General features: G+C 31.2%; 1 protein-coding gene across 1 annotated transcript; it reads left to right on the forward strand.

Annotated features, from left to right (window-relative positions):
• The first annotated feature begins 15,282 nt into the window (after window positions 1–15,282).
• LOC107956574 (transcription factor MYB82) lies at window positions 15,283–16,691 on the forward strand. Its single transcript, XM_016892186.2, has 3 exons — window positions 15,283–15,492; window positions 15,574–15,703; window positions 15,923–16,691. The coding sequence occupies exons 1-3, from the start codon at window positions 15,363–15,365 to the stop codon at window positions 16,413–16,415; spliced, it is 753 nt and encodes a 250-aa protein (XP_016747675.1). The 5' UTR covers window positions 15,283–15,362; the 3' UTR covers window positions 16,416–16,691.
• Window positions 16,692–23,959: the final 7,268 nt, after the last annotated feature.

The raw sequence follows: 23,959 nt of genomic DNA on the forward strand, positions 1-23,959 counted from the left end.
AATAATTAATAAAAAGTAATATTTGTGAAAGGTATCATCTAAAAAACCATTATTTATCAAAACTCGAATATTAGATAAACAAATTATGACGCAATTTCAAGCTAACCAAACAAGTCTTAAAGACAATAGTATTATATAAAAGTAAAAGTAAAAGTGAAGTGAAATGTCGAGTAGAAGAATTATGTGTATTTATTATATTCTATTCTATCATAATTATATTTAAACTACTTTCTAATATATTGCTATAACAATTAAAAATAAACTAATCATTCAAAAAGATATAAAATGATTATCAAATTATTTAAAAATATTATTTAAGTACGAACTATTCAAAAATTTTTATTTTAGTTATTGGGTCGTTAAATTTTTTTTTTGAAGTCCGACTAGTAAGTTCAAGCAGCCATTCGATAATGGTACTGTGTCTCGTATCCATTAACAAATGAAGAGCATATCTTAGACCAAGTCGATTTAACAGTCAGTGCCGAAGATCAGAGAAGAAAACCGGTTGCATTTGGTTCGTAGATTTTGAGTTCAAGTTGTTTCTTGAAAAAAAAATAGATTGTAGAGGAAAGGCAATAGAGGTTTCACTGGTAAAACTGTGCGAACAAAAAAGGACAACAACAACAGTTTTAACAGCTCGGTGACTTAAACAAAAAATTTTGAATAGTAAATGACCATTTGTAATATAAAGTAGAGAACCAAAATGTAAACTTATCAATAGTTTAGTGACATTGATCGGTTGACCCATATTAATATTGTAATCTTATGAGGCCCAAATAGAGTGATGAATCCTCCAACCAGTTCAAGTCATGGGTCCTTTCCAACAACCATATCTTTTGGCCTATAAATGTCAGTTTCCATCTGTATCAAAAGGAATTGGTTATAGCAAATTGTAGTCTATTTTCCGTATAAAGGATGAATTTTGGTACAAATTATGAAATTGTTGAGTAATTAATAACATGGTGGCCATTAGGGTGTGTAGTGGTATGGTGGATAGGATGAGAATGAAACGCAATAGCTTCTTGAAAATATTTAAATAGATTTTTACAGTCTATTAATAACAACGGTAGGGCTGTTACTAGACATTAGCTTTTGCTATGTTGGGTCCGTAAGAGAAATGAAGAAAAGAATCCAACATGATGGTGGTGGAAAAAAAGCATCCCTATGTTATTCCATATCACAATTTTAGATATATACAAGGATGACATTGGATGAATATATATATATATCAAAATTATATCATATGTCTTATTAGTATGTTCAAATTTAATTACAGATACCAAAAATTGTAATAATAATATTTTGATATTATACGTTGATGCATTTTGGATGAAGGTAAGCACCCACTCCTCCAAATTCCTTCATATTTTAAAATCATAGGGTACCAAATTGGATAATAAAAAAATATTATGATTTCACTTTTCTAATAATCATAGAATATAACTAGTCTGGATGTAACAGCCCAATTTTCAGTAGTGTCAGAACAGTGATTTGAGATCACTAAATCCGATGAAAATTTAGAAAATTATTATTAATAATTATAATTAAGGTGATTTTAGAAATATTTCAAAATTTTAGTGATTTTGTGATTTAAAAGAAATTATTAGGTAAATTGGGTCAAAACGAGGGATCGAACTCGATATTATAACTGAGCCGTAAATATTTTTATAAATATGCAGAGTGTCATTAAGTAATTTAAAGTTTCGTTAAGAAATTTTATGTTCCGATGGTTAATTGATTAAAAGAATTGAATTAAAAAAATGTATTCCCAGGACTTCATTCCGATAAATCGGACTGTAAATATTTATTATAAATATTACGAAGTTAGTTGTGTAGTTAGTTAGGTTTAATTAAGTGAATTGTCTAATTGAGGTTAAATATAAAAAAAGATAAATTATAATAGAGATAAAAGTTTAATTATAGATTAAGAAAAATTAAAGGGATCAAAGAAGCATTATGCCATTGTTTAAAGTTGAGGCGGTTTAACATTGAATCTAAGATATTTAATAAAATATATATAAATTTACTAATTAGTAAGTATGTTTTATATTATATTTGTACAGACCTATTATGCCCGGGCCCAGTGCCAAAATAAAGCAAATAAATATCCTAGCCCAATTACTAAACCAGCCAAACATAAACCCTCAGCCCAAATTTTAACCCTAAGCCAAATGGCCCAAAAATATGCCAACTTTCAGGGAAAACCCTAGGTGCCCCGCACCTAGGTCTTTAGCCTCCAGCGACGCGAGTCGCACCACGCCGCCACTACTCGCCTGTCGTCGGCCCTTCACGCGCGTCAGACTACCTGCAAGAGAGCCACACGCAAACACAAACAAGAAAATAAAAACACAAAAGAAAGTCGAACAAGACAACAAACAATAACAAAACGACAAAAGCAATCATCAAAGAGTCTGTAATTTGGCTATAAAAGCCACAAGCTTTTTCTTTGTATGGGTTCGGACACATATTAGAATATCAGAAATAAGAACAACAGAGGTTGATATTTCTTTTTTTTCAATCTATTTACTAGTCATTTTTTTATTTTTCTTTTGTTTTACGAATCTGTTAAATAAAAGAAAACAAGCCTAAAGGAGGAAGGATAATACCGAAGGGTCGCCTGAAAAGCCCTTAGCCGGCCATTTCGGTCATCGAAATTGGGACGTGAAGGGGGAAAACAGGGGGTCTTCTCCTTTCAGCCTTGAAGCCTAGAGATTTAGGCCTTCAAGCGCCTTAAAACGGACCAAAAGCGCGACCTTTGCGTTGCCCCAATCACCAATGACGGTGGGGTCACGGCGGCGCCGGCGTCGGCCCTATCGGCCGGGCTTAGAGCCTGCGAGGGAGAGAGAGAGAGGCTGAGCCATCTGTTTTTTTGTGAAAAAATGAAGCAAACTGTTTTTTTTTCTTTTTTTTTGAAATTCATATTAGATATAAAACGACGCCGTTTCGGGTGACCTCCCCAGACGCGAACCGACGTCGTTTAGCCCCATGACCCGCACTCGCGACCCAACCCGCTAGGGGATCCGCGTGTTTTTTCTTTGAGGGGCTATTTTCATGTTAAGTCCCTCCGCTTTTATGCATTAATGCAATCTGGCCTTCGTTTCTTTTACGTTATTGCCCCGCGAATTTTCGGCCTATTTCATTTTGGTCCGTGCTGAAACGACGCGCATAAGGGATGGGGATATTTCCCAGTCAGTCCCTCGCGCTTTATACGCGTTCTATTTTAGTCCCGAACCACCCACTTTTATTTATTTTCGATTTGAGTCCCAGATTTTGGATCCGTTTTCAATTTAGTCCCTTGTCGGTTTAATTGTTTTTGTTTATTTACTTATTTATTTTAAAAAGAAGGTTTTATTTAATATTTTTTATTTACTTATTTGTGATTTTTGATCAAGCTTACATTATTATTATTTATTTCATTTCATTTATTTTATTTATTTGCTTATTATTTTAGTATCGATTTTGTTCATTTTATTTTTGCCATCATTATTGCAATTTCATTTCTATCATTTATTTATTTATTATTTTTCAAGTACTTTCAAAACTTAGATTTATAGTTATCATAGTTATCGTTGATTATTATTATTGTTTTTATATATTGTTATTTATATCATTAATCTTATTCATGCGCGTATATATTAAGATTTATTAGCCTCGACGCTATATGTATATTTTATTATGCATGCTATATCACGGTTATTTTAAAACGTATGTCGCACTATTGTATTTAGCCATGTACAACTCCTTTTGCGTGTTAAACAATGTCACTAATAAACCTAATACATTAAGCGTACATTTTAGGCATTTCATTCCTTTTTATCCAAATAAAAATTTCAAAATAAGGTAATATTTTGCGTTTGGAAGTTCGAGAAAACGTGCCCTAACTTGCTGGGTCTCGATTTTTCGTTCGACCAAATAGCTAAAATATCCTTTTAAAATTTCAAAATAAGGCAATATTTTACGTTTGGAAGTTTGAGAAAATGTGCCCTAACGTGCTGGGTTTCGATTTTTTTCGTTCGACCAAATAGCTAAAAATATCCTTTTAAAATTTCAAAATAAGGCAATATTTCACGTTTGGAAGTTCGAAAAACGTGCCCTAACGTGTTAGGTTCGATTTTTTCGTTCGACCAAATAGCTAAATATCCTTCTAAAATTTCATAATAAAGGTAATATTTTGCATTTGAAAATTCGAGAAAGTGTGCCCTAACGTGCTGGGTTTTGATTTCTCGTTTGACCAAATAGCCAAATATCCTCTTAAAACTTCAAAGTATGTTTTTTTGAAACCATAAGGTGATCTTGGCTTCGATGGTTTAAAGTATCGCGCCCTAACGTGCAGGATGTGATATCCCTTCGGAACAAAAAAATCTTAAATTTCAATCTACGTTATTCGAGTTTTTTTTAAGGATTGTATTTTTAAAACTCTTTAAAATTTTCAATCTTCGACACTAAGACACTAATTAATCAACTAGGTACCAATTTTTGGGCATTACGAGGGTGCTAATCCTTCCTCGTACGTAACCGACTCCCGAACTTGTTTTTCTGAATTTCGCAGACCAAAAAGCATTGTTTTAATAAAAGCAAATCGTTTATTAAAAATAACCATTTTTTAAGGTGACCCGATCACACCTCATCAAAAAATATTGGTGGCGACTCCCATTTTCGTTTTCATTTTTAAAATCCAAGTCGACTCCGTTTTCATCAAAAAAATGGTATCAACAATATTATTAATATATTTTATTATATTATTATATATATAAAATAAAATAAAGAATAGAAATGAGAAAGAAAGAAACAGAGAAGCAAAATGAAAATTGAGAAAGAAAAAGAGAATGAAGAAAAAGAAAGTGAACCAATGCTTAGGGGTTTCAAAAGTTCCAAATTTAATTGCTAATGTCGTGCAAGAGTTATTGTCCGAGAAAGGAAATGAGAAGGTGGACAAGGAGTGATTCGAGAAAATTTTGGTTAGTATTACCATAATTCGAATTAATTATTAATTGTTAAAATTTAAATTAATATACATGATAAGCAAATTGAGGTAAGTATCATGATTGAATTGAATGATAAATACGTATTGGTATTGAATTTATTAATAGTAATTGTTGAATTTTGAATAATATGTTTAATAAATAAAAATAAGGTGACTATCGATATTGAATTAAATAATTTTGAATTGTTTGTGAATTGAAATAATAGATGTTTTGAATTGATTGAATATTTGAAATTGTTGTGGAAATGAATTCGAAATTGGAAAAGTAAAATAATACCCTATTAACTTATCGGACTAGATTGGATACAAATGGCATGCCATAGGATTTGTGATGTGATGGGGAGATTTGTAGTTCGGCCGAGAAGATGATTCTGTTAATATATGCTTCGGTTTATCCGAAGAGGCATCTAATGCCTTATTGGTGTGTTTGGGAGGATATGATATACTGGTGTGTTAAGGAGGATTTATATTATTCGGGGTGTGTTGTTGGATATTCTGGTGTGTTTGGTTGGATCCATATATCCGTCAAGGTCCAAGTCTTGTTAATAGGGGTAAATAATTGAAATGAGAAATTTGAATAAGTGTGATTGATTGAGCTATGGAAAGAAATGAGAAAGTGAAATTGTGAATTGATATGTGAATTGGAAATCGAGATATGAGATTTGAAGATATGAACCCAAAGTTCATGATGTGATTAATAGTAAATTTTTGTTATATGATATTAGTGAGTACAAATTGCAATAGAATTATATTGAATATAGTGATAAATTGAATGAATTGTATATGAATTGAAATGAACTATTGGAATGAGATGTGAAAAATCAATGAAATTGAGATAGTGAAATATTGCTTATTGTTATTAATGATCAAGTTGATTTAAAGTATGACATAATTAATGAATAATTGTAGACATAAAATAAAAATGTATATAATTTATCGATTAATGTTATAAATTTGAATTATGGTAATTCCACTTGTAAGAGGCTCAATTTGCCCGGGCCCAAAATCACAAAGAAATAAAAACCAAAAAAATAATTAAATGTCCAAAAAGTCCAATTACAAAAACAAGCCCAGATTCCAAATCAGTTAAATCTAACCCGAACGGCCCAAATCCTAACCCGTTTCCAGAAACTCGCCCAGTTATATTGAAGCCCAAAACAAAAAACACAAGCAGAAACCCTAGGGCATCTGCAAACTCCAGCCGCCGCATGTGGCAACCAGTTTCGTCTGCTCGTGTGTGCTAGTAGCCACTGTCCTCCGCACGCACCAGGCGCGTCCTCCCTCCAGGCTGGCTGAGCACCGTACACCTACAACACAAACGAAAAAACGAACGCAACGCACACAGCAACAGACAACAAAAGCAAAATCAGAGAAAGAGGGGTAAAGAAGAAAAATGTAAAAAGGGATTCGTGGGGGGATTTTCTATTTTTTTTTTGGCAATATAAAGCCATGTCAAAAAATCTATAAAAGGGAGAGGCATATTGTATCAAAAAAACACAGAATATCAATAAGAACGAAAAAATTGAAAGAAAAGGTGATTTTTAGATTTTATTTTGAAAATTTCTATCGATTCTTGGTTTTTTTCTTTCAATCTTTGATTTATTTTTCTTTTGATTTACTATTTAAGAGAGAAAGCTGAAGGAAAGTGATTTTACCTGATTGGAATCGTCGTTTGCTCCGTTGTGATCGGAGTCGAACGGCGGTTCAAGGGATCGGAGAACTCCCTTTTCTAAGCGGCACGACTTTGGAATGGGAGGGGGGAGAAAGGTTTAGATTTTTTTTGATTTGTTTAAGGTTAACTGCTAATTTTAGGGTTTTAGAGTAAGGTATCTGTTGTGGGGAAAATGACGCCGTTTAAGGCCTGCTTCAGTGGCCTTGAAACGGCACCGTATTGGCATTGACCCGATGACTCGACCGACGCATGGCCAAATCCGCGCGCTTTGGTCTTGGAGGGAATATTTGCGCCATCGATCCTCCTGATTTGTTTCAGCGTTTTAATCTGATTTTTCCTTTATTTGTTAAATTTGCCCCGCATATTTTATTGTTGTTTCAGTTTAGTCCTTCTTAAGGTGCAGCGTTTCGAGGTGTTGGGATTATTTCCCCTTTTGATCCATCGTGTTATTCGCACATGCCGTTTTGATCCTCAATTTTGCTTTTTTTTTATTTTTTTATTTATTTCGAGTTTGATATAATTTTGTCTATATTTATATAATTTAATATACTTGGTTTTTATTCTGTTTCAAAATTTTTTTTCTGTTATTCTTGGATATTAGTTTAAAATTTGACATTATTTTTTTTAACTTAATATATATTTTTTAGCTTATCATCAATATTATTTTCATTTATAACATATTATTGTTTTAAAATTTATCACATCATTATTTAAAGTTTTCATGTATTACTATCCAAATTTATTATTTTATAATTTTATATAAATTTAATATTATTTATGCATAATTTATATTACACATATACATATGATATTATATTTATTCTCATGTATATAATTCCTTTCAAAGCTTGTTTTATTTCAAATCATCCACTTCAACTCTTTTGCATATTATCGTTCATTTTAAGTTTTTTTTTATTTCATATGTATTATTTGTTCATATATTATTGTATATATCAATTTTTCGATTTTCTTCATACATAGCATTTATTCAAAATCTACTTCGCATAGTATTTGTTTTAAACTCCATTTTAATCTATTTCAAATTTTGTTTTTTTTTGTTTTTTGTTTTTGCATAGTACTTATGTTAATATTTCCATATACGCTTTATTGATTCACAATTTCCTTTCCTTTCATATCATTTATTTTTCTGGTAATTTCAAAGCTTATACACTTGGCTTGTGTTTGCATTAATTAGCTCGTTTTTTATGTCAAATGTTGACATCGATATTGGTATATTGTATGATTGAAATTATTATTATCGCCATGCTAGTTTGTATTTATTTATTATTCATGATTCGTTAACGTATGTTTATTTTCAAATTCACTTTTGCATAATACGTTGCCCTTCAATCGCGTTACATCCATTTAGGAAAATGTTGAAATCGTTTATCCATAAACTTTCAAATGTTTGGTGTTCATGATCCTCGAGAGAATTGTGCCCTAACTTACTGGGCTTCAATTTCTCCGATGAATTTGGATAACCGAGCATCCTTTTTTAAACACAAGTAAAAAGCTCATTCTCGGGAATTCGATATGTTGTGCCCTAACGTATTGGGTATGACATGTTATTTTCTCGAGACGAGGGTTCTTCTAAATAAAGGCAATATTCGATATTTGGGAATTTTGTGAAATCGAACCTTAACTTATTGGGTCTTGATTTCTCATTTGACCCAGATAATCGGAAATCCTTCTCAAATGCATAGGTTTTAAAAGTCAAGAGATAAATTTAATTTTGAGGATTTAAAACGTTGCACCCTAACTTACTGAGTGTGACAATTTATTTCTTTGAAATAAGCAAGCCTTATCATACAATTCATTTTATTCAAGATAAAAGGATCGTATTTTAAAATCTTTTCAAAATTTCGACATGAAAACATTAAACAATCAATTCGGTACCAATTTTGGGCATCACGAGGGTGGTAACCCTTCCTCGTGCGTAACCGACTCCCGAACTCGTTTTCTCAAATCTCGCAGACCTAAAATTTATTTTTAATGGTGAACCAATCACACTTTAATAAAAGATCGGTGGCGACTCCCAGAGTTTTCTGTTTTCAAAATCGATACCCATTTTTCAAATTTCAAAAAAAATGGTTTCGACACCACTGAGTATACCCATATTCAGCGTATAGTTGTTTCCGTGCGCAGGTTAGTAGAAAGCCAGTGACCGGTCCAACATTCAGAGCAATCCCGACCTCAAAGAAATTTTAGTGATGTACCTTTCTTTTGATAATGTGGCATGTATCTAGGTGATGTATTGATTAAAGTACGCTATGTATGTTATTTACTTGTGAATTAGTTATAAGTTATCTAATATGTTCGGTAATACTTCGTAACTCTGTTCCGGTGACGGTTTAAGGTTAGGGGGTGTTACACTGGATGTGATGTATAAATTGCCTATTAAATGTTTGCACACCTTTTATCTATAATTGTATAAAATTTTGAAATTTGGGATAAACATTATGATAAGATTTTGAGAAAAAAATGAGAAAATTAAGATATAAGAGATATGTAACAAAATATCTCCACCCAATGCTTTGAAAATAATCTTTTAAAGAATAACTATTATTTAAAATTAGTATCGGGTAGTTTGCAGTGTATTTTTTTTTTGCTATTTCACGAATAATTTTAAGTTTTTGTCATTAGATCTGATTATAGGTTGAGTCGGATCGATATAAAATTTTAGGCTCGATTTGATTCGAAAAATAGTCTACAACCCGATCCAGATAAAAAATGCTAAACTTGAACTTGACCCGACTCATACATTAAATACACTAAAATAAATGGTTCTTAACAAATTAAAAATATATTACAAAAAGCTTTTATACTTAAATAACACTAAGATAGTTGCAACTTAACAAGCAAATGCCTCTAAAATAGTACCAAAATTAACAATAAAATAAGAGTTATACAATATCAAAACAATAACAACAAAATAATAACAATATAATAGCAAAATGTCATCAAAACAACAACAAAATAACAACAAGAAAAAGAATTAGTTAGATTCGAGTCGTGCCGGGCTTGAGCCAAAATAACTTACTTGAGGTCCAACCCATTTAAAAAACAAGTCTTATATTTTGTCCAAGTCAATTTTCTGGGCATATATTTTTCTCAAACCCTCCTACTTTTCGGGCGGATCCCTTAATTAGGTCTAGTTGTCATGTATCTTTTTGTACACTGCTAGTGGAGTTTTTAGACTCCACAGATAAGGTCAAGGGTTGACAAATGTCGTATAGGAGTATAATAAAATATTTAAAAAAGAGACACATGTGCTGCTTGTGAAATAAAAAAAACACATTACTAGTATACCAAATACCAACCATTTTACTATACCCTTATGATACTTATCAACCCATTGCATTGCTTGTAAAATCTAAAAACTCTACTATTATTAAACCAAATATTTTCTCTTATATTAATTTAGCTACAGTATGATGCTAATAAATTATTTTTTAATTCAATAATTAACCAAACCCAATAATTAAAACAAAAATTACTTCTTCTTTTTTTATAAAGCTTGACAACATAATTCACATTATTCAAAGTCTTGACAATTTGTGAATTTCGTTTTTTCTTCAGCCAACAGGCAATTTGCCATACGACCTATTTCGTATAGTTTAACATGTTTTACACCTTTCCTTGAAGGACCTATTCAATAGAGGAGACAATGCCTCAAGAAGCACGACATACTCGATATTCATCCAAAACTATAGAAGAGTACGTGCTGATGACAGTGTTCATAGAAGAAGTCTCCACTATGAGGAATGAATACTCGATATTGTTTGAGATGTTCCACCATTTTGATATTTATCTCATCTAGACATTTATCAATTATGTCACTTATTCAATAATAGATATTTATCTTCATGAATCAAGCTAGTGTGACGAGAATGGTTCACTAAACTTTTACCCAATGAATTAATTTAATATGTAATAGAATAATGTGCGAGATACTTATACATTATTATATGCGATCACACATCTTGTAAACAAGGTAAGATAATCGCACTAGGCTTCTTTCTAGTTTCCTTTCTTGATGAAAAGTCTTCTTTAGTCATACCACAATATTTGATGCACGAGATCACTTAAATAGTTGTACAGTAATTAGTCAAAAGATTTTCACGATACCGAATTCACAATAATTAATGATGAATACTTTATTTCACGATTTCCACGAATGTATTACTTTTTTTTATATTTCTTTCATTTCTAGTCCATTATTTAATATTATAAGAACATATAAAATCGTACATCAAGCTTTTCAAGAACTTTATCTTTATTCTTCCATTTCCTGACTAATTACGACCTTTATTCACACGGGTATTTATTTCACGATTTTCATATTTTAACATAATTTTGCTTTATTTACAATTTAGTCTATAAATATTAAATCTTAACAATTCAAAATAGTGCAGTTCATTGTGCAACTGTCATGCTTTTATTTGTATCTCATTTATCAGAATTGATAATTAAGTTCAATTTGAAGTTTTTGAAGCTAGACATCTCATCCTTAATATAAAAATTATGATCAAAATTTTAAATCAAGCCAATTAATACGATTTTTTCTTCAAATCTTCCCATGATCTGTTGCTAGGTAGCTTTGACCCATCTCCGCTAAAAATTATTTATATCATAGTATCGATATCGTATAATGTTTTTATTTGTTACTATTAAAAATAGTGTTATTAATATTTTTAGGCATATAAATATCAACTCTGAATTATTATTATTTACAATTTTTAATGAATTTTCAAAATCAGAATAGGGGAACCCAAAATTAATCTGATCTTTTCTCACTTAAATTTATTTATCTCATAATATTAAATTTTGATTGCTTACACCGTTTCTTCTATATTAAACTAGACTCAATAGGCTTCAATTTCATGTTTGGTTCAATATTTAACTCAATTTCTACAATTTTTGGTGAATTTTCAAAATTGAACTACTATTAATGCTATCCAAAATTGTTTTAGTCAAAATTTTAATTATTACCACTCATATCACTCAAACCAACATTTAGCACTTATTTCACTTATCAACTATTCGATTCTTATACAAGATCATTTAATTGCACATAACATTATACTTTTGATTATTATTCTATTTAGTACCTTAAAGCTTACATGTAAATTTAATTACATCATCACTTCACATACTATAATTCATATATCACAAATAGTGATGGATCAATGACAATGCCTGTCATCATTGAAACTCCACTGGCTACCAGCAACTTTTTTAGAAAGCGGATGACTCTTCGTCAATTTCTGTTTTGAGAGTATTTCAGAATAATAAATGATTTCACGAATAGGTTTGGACCATTCGGAGCTGATTTCCTTATTATATTAAATGCTTGCAACCACTCTAGATATATCGTATTTAAGTTGTGACAGAGCAAATTGTCAATGTATCATAATGTTATATTTATGCTGAGACTGAAACCTTTATCATGTTGATGAAATTTACCTTTTACCGCCTTTATTATTAAATTTAGCACTTATTTCACTTATCAACTATTCGATTCTTATACAAGATCATTTAATTGCACATAACATTATACTTTTGATTATTATTCTATTTAGTACCTTAAAGCTTACATGTAAATTTAATTACATCATCACTTCACATACTATAATTCATATATCACAAATAGTGATGGATCAATGACAATGCCTGTCATCATTGAAACTCCACTGGCTACCAGCAACTTTTTTAGAAAGCGGATGACTCTTCGTCAATTTCTGTTTTGAGAGTATTTCAGAATAATAAATTATTTCACGAATAGGTTTGGACCATTCGGAGCTGATTTCCTTATTATATTAAATGCTTGCAACCACTCTAGATATATCGTATTTAAATTGTGACAGAGCAAATTGTCAATGTATCATAATGTTATATTTATGCTGAGACTGAAACCTTTATCATGTTGATGAAATTTACCTTTTACCGCCTTTATTATTAAATTTTCTCAAATTGGATGGTCCCTATGAACGAATGCCACAATCCAACATTCGCGATCAACTATAGTAATAGGACAGAACAATATATAGATAAAACATTAATATTCCTAACACTGATGTTCATAGCCTCTCGCTCTATTATATACGTATTGTAGATAAGGTGAGTCAGCAACTATATGTACAGTAGATGTGAATCTTGTCATCATGTCCCATGACTCAAATGCAGAATCTTGGCAGGAGAGAAGTATCATAACTTTGGACCGATACATGTATGTTTAAACAAATGAAGGATATCTGAATAAGAAGAGAGAGATGTGAACAACCTCATTGCAGATTTCACGTGTGGGGGAGATTTTATGTGAAACCTCATTGTAGAAATGAGGGGAAAAGTGAAGGGAATCCTGATCTAAAAGCTTATCCCAACATGCCAGCTTAAAAGTATTTCACACACTTCGTGATATGTGCACACATTTTTTTTGTAACAAAATAAAAACCAGTCCTTAGGTTCCTAAGTAATTAACTTGCATATCCCATCATTGGTTTTTGCTTATGTTGTGTGTGAGAAAGGGAGTAACTGGGAAGATATAGACTGCGATTTTATTGCAGCTTTGATAGTGTGTACAGATACAAAAAAATCCCACTAACCCTTATATTGAAGAATTTAAACCCAAAAATCTAGATTGCAGAGATGTTCACGTAAAGTTATCTTTTTATTTTAATTTTATTTTTCTCCACCTCTCAATCGTATGAGACAGTAAAAGGGATGTGAAACGTTGGGACACCTTTACGTTGTGACAATGACATGAAAAAAAAGCAAATTGCAGACCATATATATGATATATGTATAATTGTGTATATATATACAAGAGAATAATAATGTAGCAGTAGTTTCTGACATATACAGAGTTTCCAACTATCAAGTTGGCAACCAACTTTCTTGTTCTTCTATGTCTTTTAACTTCAAATACCTGTCTTCTCTTGAACTCACTTCCTAGTTGTATTTGAATTTGCATGCTTTATGATTTTGTGTTATCTAGGTTTAGAATTAAGGTATTTACAGATGATTCAATAAATGAGATTATCTGTGAGAGTGAGAGTATTTGAAGGTGACACGACAATCGAGGTTATAGGCATATCCTGAACTAAATTGCCCAAGGGCCAACGCCATGTTACCCTCTGTGTTTTCTTTCATTTAAGAACATGAATGATGGTCCTAGTTGTTACACATTCCCAGGTAACCGCAAGTCAAATAAGATTTTCTATTTGTGTGGTAAATTTGTTGGAAATATTCTTCAAGGGATTAAAATTATGGAAATGAATGCCTAAATAAGACGACATTCACAAAAGCTTTCCTTTGTGGAATGATGGTCCGAACAGGAAGAGGCTTTTTGGTTGGAAAATAAAGTCCCCATTGCTGATAACCCAATGATAAGAGGTATTTTATTCAAAGATAAAAATGATAAGGGGAAGAAAGAAAAAATAATGATAAGAGGTATGATTGTTTGCCTCTACTTTGTTTTATCTTCTGAGTAGAAAGAAAATAGGGCAATCAAAAGCAAAAGATTTTCTTCATTTCAATTACACCCATCCAAGGTTTGGTAGCCTCACCCATCTGGATTCGGCTTTAGACAAAGTTTGTTATAATTTGGACTCCACTTTTAGTCACTAAAAATTAATTACAATTTCAAAAATCAATAAAAAGGATTTTTTAGATTTTTTGGAATATTCTATTTCTTTAAAAAAATTAGAAAAAAGAACTGAACTTTTTAGAATTTTCTTAAATTTAAGAAATTTTAGGGTTTTTTTATATATTTTATTTGATATTAATGTGATTTATAAACCCATAAAATTAAAAGCCTAAATTTAATCTTAACTAAAGTAGAGGGAGTATTCCAGTAAGTTAAGTAAAATGGATGGACTAATTGATAGAATATGACCATTATAAGAACACAAAAATTTCCTATCGTCCTGACGGAAAAGCTAGCCTTGCTCTCATCTTCCCTCCACATCTTTTAAACAAATAGAAAAAACCTCTCCAACTTATACGACAACCCACACACCAAAAAAAGGGAAAAACACACTATATGGTAATGCATGTCATTTCATGGGGCTCACAAAAGCTGCAATGGGGAGACATACATGTAGTGGTGCCTCAGAACATTAACATATCTCAATACTATTTTTGTTATATATTTTTTCTTTATCTTTAATGAAGTTAAGCAAGGAGCTTAAAGATGAATTACTTAATGGAAATAGTGGGTTTGCAACAAGATTAATAAGAAATTATATATGATGGCAATGTACATTTCCTATTAGGATACGACAATATTATTTGGTAATAATGAGACATGTTGGGTTGAATGCCAATCTTAAAATATGTCACCATGGTAACACAGTAATTAATAAGACATGTTTATGGTTCTCTCTCCTTCTCTCATGAATCTAGGGAGAAAGTGAAAGTGGTAACTCAAATATTTGCTTTGGTAAATTGCTTTTACAGATTAGAGAGCTCGTGTGAAGTAAAAGTTAAAAAAAGTAAATGAACAAAAGGGGCCCTCCCATTGTGAACCCTTTCATGCACGACTGTTTTATAAATCTCAGTAGGCTATAGACTTGTCCTTTCCTATATATATATATATATAATAATAATGATCTCTTTCTCATTTAACTCGGTATATCAATGGTCATCTTTCATTAAGAGCGTGATAGTGAGTGGGTCAACAAGAGAGAAAGCAAACTGAGAATAATGGAAAACCGCAAGGAAAAGAAGTCACAGTCCAAAAGAGGTTTATGGAAACCAGAAGAAGACTTGATTTTGAAAAATTATGTTGAGACTTATGGTGAAGGCAATTGGGCTACCGTATCTAAACGATCAGGTATATATATATATAGATATATATATCGAATTATCAATTATATACATATAGCTCAGATGGAATGTTTGTACACGTTTTCAGGATTGATGAGAGGAGGGAAAAGTTGTAGACTTAGATGGAAGAATTACCTGAGACCAAATATCAAACGAGGTGGAATGTCCAAGGAGGAAGAAGACCTTATTATCCGAATGCACAAGCTTCTTGGTAACCGGTTAGTATTTGCTTTCTTTCTTTTCCTGCAAGGGATATTGGGATTGAGATTTGAATGAATGTTATCTTTTAAAGAATAATTGCACTTAGTAGTTTGAATTCTAAAATGACGTTAATGGTAGCATGGTTTATACTTTTGTCCAATGTTATATATTCATTTCGAGTTAGTGTATTTGATGATTGGTTTTTTTTTTCCTTTTTATGAACTTAAACAATGTAGATGGTCTTTAATTGCTGGTAGACTTCCTGGTCGCACTGACAACGAGGTGAAGAACTATTGGAATACCCATTTGAACAAGAAAAGCCTTTTAGGAAGAAAAAGAAAAACTATTGACTCAAACAACCAACATAATGACAATATGGAGGACAATCATATAGAGAATCAGGATAGCAAGAAACCAAGGCAAGCACATGATTCTGATCATCACCCCATTTTCAACACAACTGATGGGTTTGATTTGGATGGAAACAAACAAGAGAAGGACGATGAGAGCGCCGCCGCATGGATGGAACGTGTGGTTCGGTTTTTCAATTATGAGTACGATTTGGATTACGAGATGGTAGGAACTCCATTGATGATGCATCCTGATTACTCAAATTTTGTGTTCGATGAAGAACCTTTCACATCCTACACGGACCCATTTGTTCTGTTTGAAGCATTTGGGACGGCAGATTGCGATGTGGGACTGGGAATCCAATCATTCTTGCCTTAGAGATTACAGCACTTACCTGGGCAGACCACTTTGCTTGCTTTTGCCACAGCTTTAGGCTTTTACCAGTTGGGTGCGTACTACCTTTTGAAAGCGGTATTTATGAGGACTTTGTTTTTAGGGTTAAGAAGTGAAGTGAGGATTATAATTTTAACTTATTTGTATTTTGATTCTAATGCTTTAAGTTAAAATTATAATTCTTTTCTTTTGGGAAAAGGTAATAGCTTGGGAGTCAATTTTGAGAATGGTTGTAATAAAGGAGTATGAACATTCATGCAATCTCAATCAACATCCGCAACCCAAAAAAGCTGAAAAGGAAAACAAGTACCTCCATAATCAAAAAAAGTAATCTTACTGTATTCTATAATTGGAACTTAAAAATCTGCAAATAATTATATATGGGATTAGTATCAAAAAGGCAAACAATGGGATATTCATCACTTCCAAACACTTAGATCTAAAAATATATGACAATAGGACAATAAAATTATACTACTTGATGGAACCTCTACAAGCACATAATTTGTCGGCATAAATTTGGTAACTCCTGCCATTTTTTTATCCACTTTAAACCCTAAATTTGAAATTTGTTTTTCATTTAAGCTTGTTCTCTTAATGATCGTGGAAAAAGAGGGGATAATGTAACTTTTGACCCTTGAACTTGACAGCTAGGGTCACTTTGGTACCTATATATTTTCAACTAAGTCAATTTTGATTCCTGAACTTGAAAAATCTAAAAGCTTGATGATGCAACACTCTAAAATTGTGCCACATAATCACTTGAAAAAAATAGACAATGATGTGCTACAATCTCAGAGTGTCAGTGTTTTTATAATCAAACTGGTGGTTGAACAAGTTTGACCAATTTACCCTTTTGTGGCAAAATTTCCTTTTCACCCCCTTTTCAACATTTTCTTCTCAAAGTTGATACTTAGACCAATTTAAGCCCATAATTCATCATAAATCTTTATTATAACTCCATGAGTGGTGAAAATTATATTTTATCTCTTAACTCATCAAAATGAGAAATTTACAATTTAGTTCTTGTACTACTCAAAAAATTTCAAATTAGTCTCAAAGTTATTTTCATCACACCAAATCATATTCCAATTCATTTCATGTCAAATTAATCCATATGAATGAATATTTTCTATTTTCAGATCATTTTTCTCATTAATCCTCATGCTTTTCAAAATTTGCAATTTAATCTTGTTTGTCATATTGTCACTTTTCCAACTCCTTTCACATAATTCCATATCCCATAGCAAACTCCTTTTATAAAATATCTTATTTGAATCATTCCATAAATTCTCATAATTTGCAATTTAATCCTTATATTCGAGTTTAAAATTTGGCCACATGCCATATCAAAAATTCCAAGGCGTTACAATCAATGTTAATAATCTCTATTTTTTTGTGATATTATTTAGATGCTATTTGTTTAAAAATTCTTAAGTGTCAAATGATATTTTTAGTGGTAAATTTTAATTTTAATTGTTATATAACTATAACACTAATTAAATAATAATTAATTTTAAAAATATCTATTATTAATAAATAATTAATATACTCAATTGCGTAGTTCAAACCAATAAATAATCTATGTAATAATAATTATTGATATGATTTTTCTATAATAATTAATTAATTAATATTAGTTATTTTTAATACGTTGAATTCAACTTCAACTCAACTATATGGTTGAATAAAAACTTATTTTTATATAATGTTAATCTAATAATATAATGAATTAAAAAATGTGTTTTTATTTATTGAAAAGTTTCTTCAAACTTGTACCTATATATATACATTATAGATTAGTTAGTCCTAATGGTTAATATCATTAATAACCTTGAAGACAATATTATTAGGGGGGACAGCTATGAAACTCGAACATAAACAGTAAGATAGACATGCATAATATCAAAAATAATATATCATTAATTTTTTTTTATTAAAATATTGTGTAATCATATATAATTTTAATGTACTAAGTGTCTTAAAAATAGACGGATTGCTTTGCTTCTTTTTTTTTTTTTTTTTTTTTTAAGATTACAAGACAATGGTCAACTTTTAATTTTGGTCCCTATACTATGGTAAAACTTGGATTTAATCTATATGCATAATTTGATGCCCTACTTTTATAATGTCTTTAGTTAGTCTAAATTGGTAATATTATTAACTATTTCAATTACAATGTTGAAAAAATAAAGGATTTCTAACCGTCTTCTTATCCTATAACGAACATAAATCAATTAGATGGCAAAAGATAGGATAGAGAGTCCGTTGATGAATCCGTCTATCTCCGAGGTATATATTCTTTTCTTACTATAATACCTTGTTTTGACTGTATTGCACTATGTATCATTTAATAACCGAATAGATCCCCTATCTTTGGTTCAAATCGAATTTGAAATGGAGGAATTTCAAGTATATTTAGAACTAAATAGATCCCGCCGACATGATTTCCTATACCCACTTATTTTTCGGGAGTATATTTATGCACTTGCTCATGAGCATGGTTTAAATAAATCAATGATTTTTTTTGAAAATCAAGGTTATGGTAATAAATTCAGTTCACTAATTGTGAAACGTTTAATTCTTCGAATGGATCAACAGAATCGTTTGATTAGTTCTGCTAATGATTCCAACCAAAATCCGGTTTTTGGACACAACAATAATTTGTATTCTCAAATGATAGCGGCTAGATTTACAGTCATTGTGGAAATTCAATTTTCCTTATGATTAATATCTTACTCACAAGGGGCAGAAGCCGCAAAATCTCATAATTTACAATCAATTCATTCAATATATCCTTTTTTAGAGGACAAATTCTCACATTTAAATTATGTGTTAGAGGCATTAATACCTCATCCCATCTATCTAGAAATCTTAGTTCAAGCCCTTCGCTACTGGGTAAAAGATGCTTCTTCTTTGCATTTATTACGGTTCTCTCTCTACGAGTATTGTAATTTGAAGAGTTTTATTACTCCAAAGAAATCTATTTTGATTTTTAATCCAAGATTATTCTTGTTCCTGTATAATTCTCATAAATGTGAATACGAATCTATTTTCCTTTTTCTCCGTAATCAATCTTCTCATTTACGATCAACATCTTCTGGAGTCTTTCTTGAACGAATTTTTTTCTATGGAAAAATAAAGTATCTTGGCGAAGTCTTTTATAATGATTTTTAGAAAAACCTATGGTTGTTCAAAGACCCATTCATACATTTTATTAGGTATCAAGGAAATGCAATTCTGGCCTCAAAGGATACGTCTCTTCTGATCAATAAGTGGAAATATTACTTCGTCGATTTATGGCAATATTATTTTTACTTGTGGTCTCAATCAGGAAGAGTCCGTATAAATCAATTATCTAAATATTCTCTCGACGTTCTGGGCTATCTTTCAAGTGTGCGATTAAATCCTTCAATGGTACGGAGTCAAACGCTAGAAAATTCATTTCTAATAGATAATGCTGTGAAGACGTTGGATACAAGAATTTCAATTATTTAGTTCATTGGATCATTGTCTAAGGCAAAATTTTGTAACACATTAGGGCACCCCATTAGTAAGCCGACGTGGGCCGAGTCCCCCGATTCTGATATTATTGACCGATTTGTGCATATATCCAGAAATCTTTCTCATTATCACAGTGGATCTTCAAAAAAAAAGTTTGTATCGAATAAAATATATACTTCGGTTTTCTTGTGTTAAAACTTTGGCTCGTAAACACAAAAGTATTGTCCGTGCTTTTTTGAAAAAATTAGGTTCGGAATTTTTGGAAGAAATCTTTACGGAAACGGAAGAAGAGCATGTTTTTTTCTTTGATCTTCCCAAGAGGTTTTTTTGCTTTGCGAAAGTTCTATAGGGGACGAATTTGGTATTTGGATATTATTTGTATCAATGCTCTAGTCAATCATTCATGATTGGTTATGAATTATGTAAATTCAATTCTAGTATTAAATGTTCAGGCAGTAAGTATAAGAGGGGATTGGCCGAGTATTCTGTTTTTTAGAGTCCTTTTTAGGGAATAAACAGGGTTTTAGATGGATACATAGAGAAAGTCGTGTGCAATGAAAAATGCAAGCACGGTTTGGGGAGGGATTTTTGATTCTTTAAAATTTTTTTTCTTAAAAGACCATTCCAACAAAAGAAAAATTGTTTTATCACGAAAAGTTTAAATGGGTGATTTTAAAAAAGAAATACATTTAACATTTTCAACATTATTTTAATCACTATTAAGTGCACATTTTTAAATTTTAAAATGACACATCAGTGAGAATTTTAACATAGTAACAATTGAGCTTAAATTTTTAAAATTGAAAAGTAAATAGATTAATTAGAGAGAATAAATTTTAAATATAAGAAGCGTAGAAAAATGTAAAACAAATTTTAATTCAATGCGAAGATGAAAATATTTATTTATTGAGTTATTCCATTGGGCCATTAATAAGTGATCCAGCCAACTTTTTAGTTTGGGCTTAATTGAAAGGAGATCAAACTATAAATGGCCAACCCCAATAGAGTATCTGTAAAACCTTCAACAAACAGAGCCATTTTAACATTTGTGCCATTTATGTCTTTATAGTTAAAAGTTATTGTATAAATATAAATCCCGAGGGATTGGATTGATTTTGAAATTCTGGGTGGTCAGAGTTTTTAGGTTATTTCACTTTTGGTTTTGTAAGTTATTTTGTTTAATGCTCAAAAAATCAAAATAATTTCAACATCCAGTATAAATGGAATTAGATGGATACAAGGCAGCATTTGACATTTTATTTGTACAGGTACGACATTGTATATTTGGTGAAAGTTTAGGGATTAACTGTGACATTAACTCAAAGCAGAATAATGCTCCATTGCCCTCAAAGTTGAAGACATCATTATAACTTTCGACAAACAATTCTGCTTTGCTACGGGTGTGTTGGCAATGACTTGTGTGCATCAATCTTTTGCAAAAGCAAAGCCCAGCTTATTGCGGAACTAATAATTTTTTAGGGGATTCCCATTGTTATTCTGCCCTTTCAATTTCGTTTATCTATAGAAGTAATCATCGTAAACATAAGCAGGATACATGTAAAAACGTCGGTTGATGATCCCAATTTAAATCACTGGATTCTACAACGAGGCAGCAGCAAATTACTAGAATTGCTCAAGAGGGAGGTGTGTCTTTAGTTGCCTTGCATGATTCAAAAATGGCTACCTTAACCACAAATCTTGTTTTCTTGGCCCTTGCTAGTTGACCATGATTCCCAATGCATTCATTGAACCCCAGAAATCGTGCCAATCTCTCCATTGAGTAGACAAAATGAAACTAGAGATAAGAGGAAACTTGAAATAACAATTACTCTCTTCATTGAAGAGATGTTGAGAATTGATTTTTATTCCTGATAATAAAAGCCAACGTGGAACATATAAACATGAGTGTCCCATTCCTTTAATCAAAGACTCTCTATGTTCTGAGAATTTATTTTATGGACCTTCCTACTACATCATCCCTATGGCCACTGTGTGGTTTCAGGGATAAAGAAGTACCCCCAACAAGGTTAACCGTAATGGTTCCGCCAAGAAAACAACCAAGAAGTTGAACCTTGAAAGTGCCATTAGTGCTATGTACCGAAAGTTATCATTCTTCATCTTCTGCTTTTGAATGAATAGTCCCCTTTTAGTTGGGTAATGAATGAGATGGAGACGGGAATTCATGTGTTGTGCACAACATTTGTTTTCTTTTTCACAAATCTAATTAAGAATTATACTAATTTTGTCTCTTTTTTTAGCAACTTTCTGGGTCAATGATGAATAGTTTTGGTCATGGTGTGGGTTTTTGCTAAATGAATTCCTTTTTGCATTTCTTGGATTCATTGGAGATCTGTTAACACTTATGGCTGAGCGATATTTTCAGCCCTTCCTTATGGCATGGGCGATGAATCTTTTAGGGTTTTGAGCCAGCAAATGAAATATTATTCAAGCGACCCTAATGTTGATGGGATAAATCAACTAACCATTTATGATTTTCTTTGTAATTTACAATTATGAGCGTATACTTTCTAATTCTACTTTAACTCTTTCTTCTTCTTCTTTCCTATTCCATCTGAAGCTATTGCCAATCTCTTTTTATTTAAATACGGTATTAAATATTTTTAATATATCCAGTCCTGAAATTTTATTTTATTTGTTGTTGCTGCAACACTTGGGACTTTTTGTTCAATCATGGTGTGTTGTTGCTTCCTTGTTGAGTTTCTTGCACACGCATTTAAAAAGCAATGGCATTGTTCAATTTATTTGGCTTTGGTTGGTTAAAGAAAGTGTACAGTTTTGATGAGTTGGAAATACTCTCTAATTATATTTGAGTTCCGAATGCTTAACATTTAGGGGCTAAGTGCTTCATTTTTGTTTTGATGGTGTAGTGGTTTTTATAATAATAAAGACTTCATTGCAGAAACATCTTAATAAAACTCAAAGATAAGAAATTAACATAAGACTACAAATACTTCAAAAATTCAACACGAATTTTCTGTAAAGCAAGTCAGAGACTTTATCCACATCATTTCAATATATATAATTACTTAATGGACTTAAGCAATTGAGATGATTTTGGCTTTTCCTTTCTTAAAGTGATTAGAGATTCCTTTCGGCTTGAATTTTTATTTATTTTCACCCTCTTTTATAAGATTATCATCATTGCTTCATATTTATTTAATTATTCACCTCTTCATATTTTCTAATTTAAAAATAAAACAATTATCACTCAGGTAACAAAAACATAAAGCATTCAAAATTCTTGATTAGTAGAATTCATCTCATTCTTCTTGAGCTCATGATTCTTAGAGACACATAATTTTGTCAATTCTTTTTCAACTTCCATATCTCCTTCATATAAAATCTTTGGACAAAGGACTTTTTATAATTAAATCATAAGCAAATCGAATCATATGATTACAGAATACAATTTTAGCCTCTGTATTATACTATTGTGAAAACTTAGCAGCATTATCACCGTGCATGTTCTTTTTAGCATCTTTAATCCATCTGCGATATATATAATGCTAAAAAAATTTCTTAACATTTTTAACACTAAGAATCCGTAAAGTATGAGAGCAAAGATAGACACAAAACTCGAACTTCTTTCAAGTACAATGAATCTCCATGGTAGCTTTTTTAAATTGAACTGTTCGGACTCTTGAACTATTTTCACCTATATATCATCACTTTGAAAGTATAAATTCTACCATTTTGTGCAACTTCTATCCATATATTGAATACGTTTTTCAACTTATTTTAAATTTATTGGGAAACATTTATTTTAATGTTGTTAGCATATTTGATGTATTATTTTTTTAAACTTGTTTTTATATAAAAATAATAATATAAAAAATTAAAATAGACGGGCTGAGTCGAGTTCGGATTTTAGCATTTTTATCCGAATTAGACTTAGGCAAAATTTTAAATCCATTTTTCGGTTTGGGATGAACTCGGACCTAAAAAATGAGACTAAAATTATGTTGAGACCCGGCTCGGCTTAACCTGAAGTGGCACATGATCAC

Source organism: Gossypium hirsutum, chromosome D07 (assembly GCF_007990345.1).
Source record: "Gossypium hirsutum isolate 1008001.06 chromosome D07, Gossypium_hirsutum_v2.1, whole genome shotgun sequence".
In the NCBI taxonomy this organism is placed as follows: Eukaryota; Viridiplantae; Streptophyta; class Magnoliopsida; order Malvales; family Malvaceae; genus Gossypium; species Gossypium hirsutum.

What these genes read in the sequence shown, in the direction of transcription:
- LOC107956574 (XM_016892186.2), top strand. Translation starts at nt 15,363, where the DNA reads ATGGAAAACCGCAAGGAAAAGAAGTCACAGTCCAAAAGAGGTTTATGG. An exon ending in TACCGTATCTAAACGATCAG is followed by an intron (nt 15,493 to 15,573) that starts GTATATATATAT and finishes ACACGTTTTCAG; the next exon opens with GATTGATGAGAGGAGGGAAA. An exon ending in CACAAGCTTCTTGGTAACCG is followed by an intron (nt 15,704 to 15,922) that starts GTTAGTATTTGC and finishes TAAACAATGTAG; the next exon opens with ATGGTCTTTAATTGCTGGTA.